The 12,408-nt window shown below is 51.6% G+C and overlaps 3 protein-coding genes across 3 annotated transcripts; 2 read left to right on the top strand and 1 right to left on the bottom strand.

The window, feature by feature from the left end:
- Positions 1–576: 576 nt before the first annotated feature.
- BO85DRAFT_457288 (uncharacterized protein) lies at positions 577–1,107 on the top strand (the record flags this gene model as incomplete). Its single annotated transcript, XM_025661503.1, has 2 exons — positions 577–887; positions 1,086–1,107. 2 exons carry the CDS (start codon positions 577–579, stop codon positions 1,105–1,107), a joined length of 333 nt encoding a protein of 110 aa, XP_025518375.1.
- A 1,278-nt stretch (positions 1,108–2,385) lies between these two features.
- Positions 2,386–3,695, top strand: BO85DRAFT_447010 (allantoicase). Its single transcript, XM_025659625.1, has one exon. It carries the CDS (start codon positions 2,533–2,535, stop codon positions 3,610–3,612), a length of 1,080 nt encoding a protein of 359 aa, XP_025518374.1. The 5' UTR covers positions 2,386–2,532; the 3' UTR covers positions 3,613–3,695.
- A 591-nt stretch (positions 3,696–4,286) lies between these two features.
- On the bottom strand, positions 4,287–11,966 carry BO85DRAFT_227895 (putative sensor histidine kinase/response regulator). Its single transcript, XM_025654757.1, has 6 exons — positions 8,718–11,966; positions 7,479–8,666; positions 6,936–7,413; positions 6,816–6,882; positions 6,404–6,733; positions 4,287–6,351 (listed from the first exon to the last, which is right to left on the bottom strand). Exons 1-6 carry the CDS (start codon positions 11,633–11,635, stop codon positions 4,334–4,336), a joined length of 6,999 nt encoding a protein of 2,332 aa, XP_025518373.1. The 5' UTR covers positions 11,636–11,966; the 3' UTR covers positions 4,287–4,333.
- Between the last annotated feature and the right edge of the window lie 442 nt (positions 11,967–12,408).

Here is a 12,408-nt window from a genome sequence, read left to right as displayed (position 1 = left end):
TGCAAGGCTCGGGCATCCCACTCTCCAGACCGACAGTGGCTGCGCCAGTGTCATCCAGAGGGTTCCACAATCCATCCCAAAAAAGGAACGAACGAAGCCCTCGTTCGCCAGGGGATTGGCTTGCCGCGATCATCACGAGGTAGCCGACACAAACGGGCCGGAAGCAGATGGAAAAGACAGCACATACGGTGAAAATCTTTATAGCGACATTTGGTGATCGGTCACTGTTTTCTGTTTCGCAGCGTCATTGGCAACAGGTGCATATGATGGCATCGTTGGTATCACCTTGGTGGCTGTCACTGGATACCCTAGAAAAGCTGCAACGGAAGGCGAAAAACCAAGCTATAAAGGTCAGCGCGCCACGGCCTCCAGTAGGGAACCGCTCTGAGATTCTACCCTATAGCTGTCTTGCTTATATCTTCACGAGAAGGCTTATAGTATCATTCTGTTATAGTTTCCATTGGACATCCCCGCGGACTCCTAAAGACGCACCACTCGCCTTTGCTGGCTCTGAGTCTGCGAGAATCTTTACCAACACACTCGTTATTACCTCTGCAAAGAGATTTCAGCACAGCCATGCCGCAGAAAGCCGCTCAGCAAGCTGGGATCCCCGAAGGGCGTGGAGTCAGATACGACGAGATCGATATGGCGCTCTTCCGCGCCAAGCTCTCCTACCATGCGACGGCCGAAGAGCGCATGGCGTCGCGAGATCCCAATCTCGTCTCTATCTCGGAACATCAAGCGCGATTGTTGAGGCTCTGGGAGATGCACCAGCACTCGAGGGAGGAAAAGAACGGCGGTAACATGACACCGGCCGAGAGGAACCAGCTGGCGCAGTTTCAATGGCGATACAAACGATTGGAGGACCTCGCCACGCAGGGCACGAGGTAGTAGCCAAGGACGATAGCAGCATCAACATGAGAGTTATTTGGAAGAGCGGCATCATGGGGCGTTTCGTTGGATGTAGATTCACGAAGCTTTTGGTTGTTGATTCGAGACAACCGGCTGTGGGTGTTTAAATGGCCCGTGAATCCTGATTTCTGTTCTGTTTCTTGTTCTTATCCATGTCCTTGATTTCCTTTTAGCCTGCTGGATACTTGCATCTAAACGTTATTTCCTCTCTCTCTCTCTCTCTCTCCCCGTCTCTCTGTCTGTCTGTCTATTACGTTGTTGTTCTGTATCTTCTCCCGTCGGGCCACATAGTACCCAACATTCGCTTGACCAGCCCTGTACGTACGCAGACCTCGAAGCGAACACGTTCACGGCACTCCATGCACGCCATCTAGACTAGCCGCAGTAGCACCGAATTACCAAGTTAGCACCACGTCCCTCCCCCCTCGACGTCAAGCATGTAACCCAACTCAATTCGATCAAAACCAGCCCCATTGCAACGGTAACGCGCCGTTCCCCGTCCAGCACACCCACTCGTACGGGACACCAAGCCGTGGCGGTCGGTCTGTCGGTCGGTCGGTCCCAGGGGAACCAAAGAAGAGAGGAGGGGGAGGGGGAGGGGAGTACAATAGTCACCTCCTCACGTCGTACATTGGGCACGCGACAGCAACAAAAAAGAATCAATCAACTTTAATTATTGCATGCTTCCTTCCTATTGTTCCGTTGATTCCCATTGATTGCACATGCGAGGGGGAAGTGGTAAGTGGGTGTCGTGTCCGAGAGCCGAGCGAGTCGGCTCCGTAGATCGAATTCCCCAGTTTAACTTACTTATGCCCTAGTTTGGGTTATTGTGTATGTATGTTGTATCTATCTCTGTGTTGTCTCCTTTTTCTCCGATCGGGTGTGTGCGTGTGCGTGTGCGTGTGCGTGTGCATGGTGTAGAGAGAGGTGTGAGTCATGCGTAGTAGCGAGACTGTAGAAGAGACGAGGACTATCCGGGTGTCTCTAACTAGGAGTTGAGTGAACTAACTAGAGAATGATGATAATGAACGAATTGAATTGCAATGCCCCTCGGCTGTTACATAAAATGTTGGGGATTATAAGGTGATGTGATGTGGGAGTCGGAAGAGGGCGACGAGGGGGTGTCGGAGAGCTCCGACCCGGAGGATGTGGAGTTTTTGGTTTACTTTGGTTCTGGTGGGGTTGGAATGGACCCGGTTTTGATGGAGAAGAGTAAAGAAGTATTGGAATAGGTGTGTAGAGGATTCGGATTGAGGTGAGTTTGAGGAGTGTTGGGTTGATGATGGTGATGCTGGTAGAGGAGTAGATAGAGAGAGGAGAGATGGGAAGGGGGTATGTAAATAATAGAGTCGAATAATATAGGGTGATAGTAGAAAGAGTAGATAGAAGAGAAATGGAATGAGGGGGGGAAATTGCGGATGAAGCGATAAGATCGAGTAATCGGCGGGGCAGAAACTCTTATCAACTCACATACTTGATTTCTACTTAAACCTCATCATATTCCCTCCTCATTTTCCTTCTCCCCCCTTCACCTCTTTCTTTCATTCTTTCCTCATAACCACATTTCAGTCAAAATATCAAACCATCATATAATCAATCCACTTAAAAGAACTCGTCAACATGTCCTCCTCTCAAGATTACATCCCCGCCGACCAAATCGACTCCACCTTCGCGCACACCACCAACCTCGCCTCCTCCGCCCTCAACAGCACCATCCTCTCCTGCTCCAACGAATACTTCGCCGCCGCCTCCAACCTCCTAACCCCCACACCACCCATCAACCGCCCGGGCGTCTTCGTCCACACCGGAGCCTGGTACGACGGATGGGAAACCCGCCGTCACAACCCGGCCCCCTACGACTGGGCCGTGATCAAGCTGGGCGTGTCCAGCGCGCACATCTACGGCGTAGAAGTCAACACGGGGTACTTCATCGGCAACTACGGCGAAAAGGCCTCTCTGCAAGCAACCTACGCGCCCAACACGCCGGATTCTGAAGTCGCGGACGAGAAGTACGCGAACTGGACGACGATTCTCCCGCCCGTGGAATGCGGACCGTCGCAGCGGCGTGCGTGGAAGCTGGATCCCGAGGTGCATGGCAAGGCGTTTACGCATGTGCGGCTGTTGATGTACCCCGATGGTGGGTTTGGGCGGTTGAGGGTGTATGGGAAGGCCATTCCGGGGGATGTGAAGGTTGCTGGTGGGGAAGAGGAATTGAGTTCTGCATTGGTTGGGGGTGTGGCGCTTGCAGCGTCGGATCAGCATTTCACTCCGTGTTCGAATTTGTTGTTGCCCGGTCGGGGTAAGGATATGGGGGATGGGTGGGAGACGGCGAGGTCGAGGGCGAAGGGTCATGTGGATTGGGCCATTGTGAAGTTGGGGTTGGTGGGGAGTGTGAGTCGGGTGGTGGTGGATACGAAGGATTTTAGGGGTAATTTCCCTAGGGAGGTGCGCGTGCATGGGCTGGTGGAGGGGAGTGTTAAGGATGGGGAGGAGCCGACGCATGATCATCCCGGTTGGGTCGAGTTGGTTAAGGGCGATAGGCCTTGTCGGGCGGATACGGAACATGTCTTTGAGGGTCAGGATTTGGCGGCTGGTGGGGAGGATACGAGGGCGTTTACGCATGCTAAGTTGACGTTGGTGCCGGATGGAGGTGTTAAGCGGTTCAGGGTGTTTGGAAAGCGTAAGGCTGTTGCTGCTTAAGATATAATGTGAGATGTAAAATGGGTACTTATTTACTAGGATCACCAAGAATGAACATCATGCTAAATAAATAAGTCTTGAAAACTGCAATTCTTGCACCCATGATATAAATCTCGAAATCATCCAGAACGCCAGACCTTGGTATTCTTCATCCCCTCGTAGACTCAACTGAAAGGAGATGGAAAAAATCACGGTATCACCAAAGACATACAGATAGCAACGTGCACGCGAGCCAGAGATATATATGATAGACAGAAACAACGCCGAAGGAGACATCACTTAATCAACACACGCATGATAAACATCATTGTCTTCGATAAACCTGGTACTGCGTCGGTCTGCAGAACAAAAAGAGTGAAGAACAAAAGAAAGCATGAAGCACGAGTACATCGGACAGACGAGAGTAACCAAAATGCAAGAGACTGGGAATGGAGCCTCCACTGCTGGTATCATCAATCATATGCTTCATCATCATCGCTTAGAACTGAAAGGACGTGAACCAGCAAGACACGGAACGATGCTCAGCCCGTATGCTTTTCACGGTATAACTCGCAAAGTACAATCTAGAATGAGCAGCACAGCAACATCGATAGAGAATCGCTCAGAATATGCAGGGTATCACAGGTGAGTCACTGACGGAAGCAATCGTCTAGGGTCAGTGCTGACTCAGAGGAATGGCAAAAGCTTGCCATCGTAGAGATTAGAAGGAGTCACCACGACGCTAATTTTCTATAGGTGGCCGCTCTTGCAGTTGCTTATCTTCTTCAGGCGTCAGAGCGGTGGCTTGGCCGTCAATATTAGGCGACATGGAGTGGCTCCGTGGTGTCCCTGCCTCAGTGCTTACACTCCCTCGTTCCCGGTTCACCAGCCGCGTCCTTGTGTATGCTGGCACTGGTGCAAGGTATTGGTCAAGCATCTCACTCAAGATAGTAGATCGAACCGGCTTGGGAAGGTAGTTGTTCATTCCGGCACCAAGGCACTTCTCGCGATCTCCTTCGATGGCACTCGCCGTCATGGCTATGACCAACACTTCGTTGACATTGGGATCTGGGTCTTTTCGGATCTCGCGAGTGGCATTGTAGCCGTCGAGAGTCGGCATTTGTACATCCATCAGCACCACATGGAACGGGTTGCCTTCACGAGATCTTGTTCGGAGAGCTTCAACTGCCTGCCGCCCATCACTGTACGCTTCGCACTGAAGATTGAGCCCCTTGACGAATTTGACCGCAATCTTCTGGTTGATCGGATTGTCTTCAGCGATACAGACTCGAATCTGATCCCGAGGCACCATGGTCAAGTCTCGAGCAGTAGGAACCGGAGCTTTGTTCTCCACCTGATTGGCAGCCTTGTTTTTGGCAGCTTTAGCGGCAGCGTCTTTCACCTTGTTGAATGCCAGATGGAACGTCACCGTAGTTCCAACGCCTGAGGTCGAATCCAGCCAAATAGCACCGCCTAGGACGTCCTCAATAATTGCCTTGCAGATACTCAATCCAAGCCCACTACCGCCATATGACCGCGCCGTGGAGTTATCGGCTTGCGAAAATGGCCGGAACAGCCGGGATTTTTGTTCTTCTGAGATCCCAATACCCGTATCGGATACAGAGCACTCTAAACGGACACGACCCTTGCCTTCCCTGGAAACTTTGGCTCTCACAGTCACGGATCCCTTGGGAGTGAACTTGTAACTGTTACTGAGAAGGTTCATGAAGATCTGATGCAAGCGAACAGGGTCTCCGAGGACCACAAGTTCTGGTGGTACTTTGTCCAGATCCTCGATGGTCTCTAGCCCACGATCACGATGCGTATAGCGAAGGGCGCGAACCACCTCCGAGATTGTTTCCCGAATGTTGAGGGGTACGGTAGAGATCTTCATCTTGCCTGCCTCCAACTTGGAGAAGTCAAGGATATCGTTGATGAGTGTGAGCAGCGTGTCAGCGCAGACACGGATCGATTCCACATATTCGTCCTGCTCTCTGTCCAACTTGGTACCCTTGAGGAGTTCCGACAAACCAATGACGCCATTCATCGGTGTGCGCAGATCATGAGATATGTTAGCCAAGAAGATGGACTTGGCCTTTGCTGCATCTTCTTTCAGCTTCACGTTATGCTTTGCTTCAGCCTCGGCCACTTTAGCCTTCTGCTCCGCCTCGCGAGCCTGGGCAAGTGCGCGCTTTTGAGCCTCCACCATAGAAGCGTTGGTAGCGCTGACCTTGCGCACTTCGCGGAAGAGCAACGCATTGGAAAGCGAGATACCAATTTGGTTGCAAAGCAAGTGGAGAACCACAACATTCCGCTGGGTGAATGAATTCGGTTTGCCTTCAATATGAATGACACCGAGCAGATGCTCGGCCTGCATAATAGGCAATGCGATCACGGACCGCCCAAGGGGATACCTGGCTTGATAGCCCTCATTGACGTTCGAGAAACGCTCATCCTCCAAAACGTTGTGAACCAGAACTTCCTCCCTAGTGCGCATCACGTAGTGAGAGATCTGATGCGCCATCTTATCCTCGATTTCGGAGAACGGAAGGCCATCCACGAAAGACTTCTGTCCTTTCTCCAGGTCCCCAGCCGCAGCGACCGTGAAGTTATTATCGAAATTGGTCGCAATGACCGCAGAGTCTGAGCCATTGCAGGATTCCAGAACGATTTCAATCATCTTCGTCAAAAGTTTGTCGATCTGAAGCTCCGAGGACATCACCTGACTAGATTCGAGGATGCTTGATAAGTCGATAATATCTGTTTCATATTAGAACCGCTCACAGGAAGGGAGTGGAGCGAGGTAGCTTACCAAGGCCGACGCCAGATATGTCGAATGAACGCTCACCCGTAGTAACGCCATTTTGTTCTATCCAGCGTTGTTTTCTGTCATCTTCTTCCATATTTTGTGCTACTCCCATGTGTTCTTGGCCGGTATTGCGATTGATTCCGAGCAGTGAGTCCACGGTTTGACAGCCAGCGTCAACGTTCCTCGAGGATGTGGCGGTTTTCAATAGCCATTCATGCTTCTCGGTCAGCTGCGCCGCCTTGCCCACGGCGCTTATCGCGGCCCATGCGGCAATTGCGTCTTGCATGACAGAACGCGCCGCCCTTTTGGCACCGCGACGGATCAGGAACTCTCCTATTCGAAAGTTAATTTGGGCCAAGACGTGGGGGTAACCCCTCCCCCAAAGCACTGCGGTTCGGGATGTCGGTGTACATACCATGCAGTTCTAGAGCAAGCGCTTCCTCCAAGGGCCACCCATGGATTTGACAATGATCGATTGCAGCCTGGCTTGGTTAGAATCCCTCCACAATGTATCCAGAGCAATTCTGCAACTTACTTCGAAAGATTGAATTGCAGAAGTATGGTCATTCCGGACTTCGCATATTAGTGCCTCCAATATCAAGGACCACATTCCATAATTGGCATCGCAAGCACTGCGCGCGAAATCCACTTCAGCTTTATACTTTAAGACCGTATGCAGGCTTCCATCAAGATACCCGCGAGCAGGGTACTCGTTGTGGAGAGTCAAAAGAGAAAGGGCGAGATAGAAGTAGACTACGTATGAAACACGAGCAGACCACAGCCTGGGCATAGTCTCCATCATCTGCATACCCAGCTGTATAGCCTTAGTATGATGTCCGTATGCAAATAGCGGAATCATTGCAAGACCCCAGTAAATGTCTCGCGGGCGATCGGCGTTGCTGGCATTGTTGTCCAGGAAAGCGATGTACTCGTTCGTGTGATGGTGCTCGTCGGACATGATAGTGTCAGGAGAACGACAGGCCGTTTTACCTTGCAAAGCACGCGCAACTTGTCTGCAGGCAAACATGTTAGCAGGTGACATTTTCTTCCCTTCCGAAGGTATCCAAGACGTCCTTACCTCACTGCAAGCAGACTAGCACCACCACGAGTATCATTGACCCAGTCGGGAATATCTTCTGGGCTTTCGTTGCAGAACGCCTCCACCTGCGCCATATCATGGCCTAGATATAGTCTTGTCATCGCCATCGAAGACAAACTGATTAAGGTGATGTATGGATCGCCCATCGAGAAGGACGTTTCCACAGAGGCCTCGAGATTTGGGAGTGTCGAGGACAGCGGAACGCGCAAGTGGCCGACGTAAAGGTTATGTACAATAGAGCCCCGGCTTTGAGTCCACTGTTCAGGACACCGCTCAAGGAGGGTGAGCGCGAAATCGCTCAGCCTCACGGCGAGCTCTAGGTCCCTAAATCGGCTGAACGATATCATCGCGAGGTGCGAACAGCCGATAGAAATCTGCACAAACCCGCCTTTGAAGAGATGTAGGTTCATCATCTCAATGGCCATCCGGTAGAATGTTAGTGCATCATCCCAGTACGTGACAGCCATCGCCTCAGCCATGACCTCTCCAATAGTGATCATGTCGACATCCTTGCTGACGGGCTTACGGACAATAGCTTCCAAGTCCGCTTGCTCGAGGTACGCGCGAAGATTACGGTAGGCATCATCGCATTCATCGTAGGTCGTAGGCTCTCGTAGATGCACACCAAGCTCTTCCAGACACGTAAGAAGTGAATCCATTGAACGGAGGTGGTTACCCATCTGAGCGTAGATCTTGGCCTTCACAATCCAAGCTCTTGATTTGCAGACGGCACTCTTTCCATGTTCGAAGACTTTATCTAGCAGGTCCAAAGCTTCCGTGTTATGGCCTTGAGACCATGACATTTCAGCCGTAGCAATATGCAGACGCAAAGTCTCCCGGTAGTACACGTCAGCGTTATTGTCATCCCAAGGATTGTCTTGAAGGAAAGTGATGCAGTGCCGGAAGTACCAAAGCGCTGTTGGACGCGCACCCGATTGCGCAGCGGTTTGCGCCGCATCCCATAAGATCTTTCTATATTCAAGTCTCTCAACGACACGAGACTTGATAATCCGAGACGCCAGGGCCACATGTCGTGCCATTGCGTATCGACTGCGGCCATCATGGTAGTACTTCATCATTGCCTGGGATATGATAAAATGCATTTTTTCCACATTCCGTCCCTCTGTCAACGAAAGAGCCGCTTGCGAGAAGCGATCATTGACAAATCTGAAACACGGGTTAGTGGATACAAATATGAAGTAAACCAGGAGCACCTACCTAAATTCATCGTCCGTCTTTCCCGGGATGATCAGGTTTGCTTGCACAAGATACTGCAGACCGACAACCATATCGGCTTCAGTTTGTCGGATTAAATTTGCATTCTGAGGACAGGTAAGGTCTACCGCCTCATCGTCCTCGCTGGAATACAAGAACTCGCTTGTAAGAAGTTTTTGTACTAGAGAGAATGCGAACGGGCTTCCGAGCAATGCGCCCCAGACCATAATGGATCTGGCGGCCGGAGGAATTTCCTGGAGACGCCTTGCAATGAACCCTAGCCCAAGCCCTTCGCCATACCTAGGAGCCACAAATTCGGTGAAGATCCGATCCAGGTCGAATTCCCACACGGAATTTTTCCACGAATACCAGATACAGTTTTTGCTATAGCAGGTTTCGAGCATCATTCGAACAAAGAACGGGTTGCCCATGCTCTTTTCCTGTATGACAGCAGCAAGCGGAGTTAACATCGGGTTGGGTTCCTGATGCATTGTAGCGGCCACGATTTGCATGATCTCTTCCTCTCCAAGAGGCTTGAGAACGACGCGCGTCACACTGGGATTCTCAGAATCGAAGAGCGGCCTGATTATGTTCGATTCCAGCTCAGACTTCCGGCTTGTGAGTATCAATACACATGGAATTTTAGCTTTCACGATGTTCATGATCAACTCCAGGGTCTCATCATCGGCATAATGCAAATCGTCCACACAAGCGCAGATCAATCGGTACTGGGACAGAGTCCGCAGTATCTCCAAGAACGTCTCCATCAAACGCATGTTCTTCAGTGCGGCATTAGATAGAAAGAAATCCACAGAGCTTTGACCATGATCCAGACTTGGAAGTGCAACGCGCTTGGATGGTTCGCCCTTGGTCGAAACCTCCTTAAAGATATGTTGCGCTGCCGAAAGTCTGGGCGAAATTTGTCTTTCATTTCCTCCCGACGACATGAGCTGCTCCGGGAGTTCCAGCACACGGTGTAATGTCGGCCACATTGGTCTCAACGCAGTGCGGATGTTATTGTGGTATTCAGTTGTCACATCGCGTTCAGAAAAGATCTGGCGGAGAAGGCTGGCCAGAATTTTGGCGAAAGGTTCAAATGGTATCCGCCTGGCGCGATCCAGACGGGCGATACCGATATACCCAAGTTTACGAATTGCGGGCTGAACACGGTTCAAAAGGTCGGTCTTTCCAATGCCAGCTGCACCGCTTATGGTAATTACTTCGCACTTTCCGGGGCGGCGAACCTTGTGTGCAGCCTTCGCCCTGGCAACAGATCCGATAGAATCACCATGGCTCTGCGTGCTTGTTCCAGCAGAAGGATGGCCATCTCTGTCTACATTCTCCCAGGACGCGCGAGACTCCACAGGACTCCTGGGTTTTCCTGACGAGTCTCCGGGTTTAGGAGTTGAAGGAGAAGAATCAGTGCTGTGCAGAGATTCGTGCGTAGATGTGCGTCCTATGTTGTAAGCGCCACCGTTGGAAGCTGCCCTGGACGCAAGATTGAAGGAGCCTGAGTCGCTCGAGCCAGATGCAATCTCAAAGCTATCAACTCGGCCGTCCGAGACAGAAGAGTTGGATCCTACTCCACTGGAGGTCTGAGCAGCTGCTCTCGCATACGCAGCTTGCTGGCGCCTATGAACCTTCTCGACGACGTTGATTATCCTGACATATTCCTCTCCCCGCCCAAACATGCGAGAGGGAAGCGTGAAGAAGGACGACACATCACGCTGAGCGATCTGGAAGTCTTTCAAGGCTTCACTATCACCATCCCCCAGTAACTGAGAGATCTGTGCCAGATCTCGCTTGACAGATGAGATGGTGTGGTAGCGTTCATTGACAGCTTTCTGTGTCATCTTCTGGATTACAGCTGACACTGCGTCGGGGACATCCATTCTCTTGGCCGAGAGCGGTGGTAGCTTCTTTCCTAGTACGTTCTGTACGACTTCCACAGGGTCGCTGCCCGTGAAGGCCGGTTTACCAACCAACATCGTCCAGAAGAGCACGCCCAAAGCATAGATGTCAGTTCGACTATCCGGCTCCGTAGGCATTCTTCCCGTTTGTTCCGGAGCGATAAATTGTAGCTTATTCTTGACACCAAGCTCCTTTGACAGGGATGACCAGCCTTCGCTCAGGATGTTATCGAAAGACCTAGCACCATTACCCGTGTTGGTAAGCTTCACAGACCCCGCCTCTCGATTGAAATGGAAAGCATCCCCGCGGATTTCGCCGTGCACCGTCTTGAGGCCGTAGTGTAAAAGCTCCAAGCAATCGCAAGCACCAATCGCAAAATCGAGAAAAGTGGAAAGAGAAACTTGTTCTCCTGGGGTCGGCTCATTGCTGTCAGTCCTACCACCGGCCGCGAACCAGGCAGGACCAAAAGCGACCATCTCTCGCAACATATTCTGGCCGGGGGATTCAAAGATAGCCACGAGGAGAGGGCCTGCATCACCTGGGTCGGAGGGCAAGCGTATAAGGTCTATAGGGCGTATAGTATGGTTGCAATCTGGATCGGAAGTCTGCACGATAGATCTGAGCATATGGAACTCGCGCTCCAGCCTCACAACGTGAGACGAGACTCGCGCTAACACTGGAATCCATATTGACTCGTGATCCATGCGAGAAAGGGAGAGCTCGCTACTAGATTCGCTTAGGCTGCTTCTCCAGTGATGTCGAAATGGAGGGCGGGACTCGGTTCGCGGGGAATTGCGAGCCAGGCTAGAGGGGCCCGACGAGGTCGCGGCAGGTGTAGAGACATCTGACTCTGCGGCATGTCGGAGGCCAAAGACATGCCAGTGATTATATGTCGAATGAAACGGCTCAATAGTCTGATCCCATATATATCCAGGCAGATGTCCCAACCTCTCAAAAAGGCGTGCCGGTGGGAGTGGCAGGTCGTCACCCAGTATATGGCTGTCCTCCATCTCCACCAACACTTATCGCGGAAATCCTGAGTATTCGGCCCCTCAGTTGACGGCCATAGATAGCCGATCGGTGGTGAGTAGTCGCAAACTGAGATGGCAAGGCTGTTCGGACAGGGGACCAGGAGGCATAAGGACGAAAACGGTTCAATCGCCAAGCAGGGTGGAGAGGGCGAGGCGCTGCCCCCTCTCGAAAAGGTTCAGGGTAAGTCGGACAAAGGGTTTCGATCAAATGCGACAAGGGCACGGTCGGAGGGGGCGAAGAGAGCGATCAAACGCGATTCGGTGAGCTCAGCGTGGTCAGGACACAGCTATCAGCATCCCCACCAGTCAAGGTGAACGCGATCGCAAGCGAACAATGGGATCAACTCTTTCGAGGCAAGAACTCTGGTTGGGTTGGGGGTCTAGGGAGGCCTGAGGCTGTAGATTTCCTGAATAAGCCGTTGCCTTAGTCAGCTGCCGTTGGGCATCACGAGGGAGGATAGATGATGGTGGAAAAAGCGGGAGATCAGCCGTCGTGCTTTTGTTCTCGAAAGGGTGGCTGCACGAGTTGCGCGCCTGTGAGGTGACCTTGCCGCCTGAACTTTATTAGGATTATTTTTTTTATCATCACCCTGCAAGTATTGTCATGGCTGCATTTGCCAGGAAAGGGCTCCCGAATTTTTATCAGCTTTGTATGTAGCACAACATGATGGGCTGATGTTGATTTTCCACCTTCCCTACTACTATCATATGGAATAAACAACCGCCCGCACTCAGCTTACTACTATGCTTAA

Source organism: Aspergillus piperis (assembly GCF_003184755.1).
Source record: "Aspergillus piperis CBS 112811 unplaced genomic scaffold BO85scaffold_4, whole genome shotgun sequence".
Lineage (NCBI taxonomy): Eukaryota > Fungi > Ascomycota > Eurotiomycetes > Eurotiales > Aspergillaceae > Aspergillus > Aspergillus piperis.
Note: the sequence above shows the minus strand (reverse complement) of the source record. Positions and strands in the feature narration are given on the sequence as shown.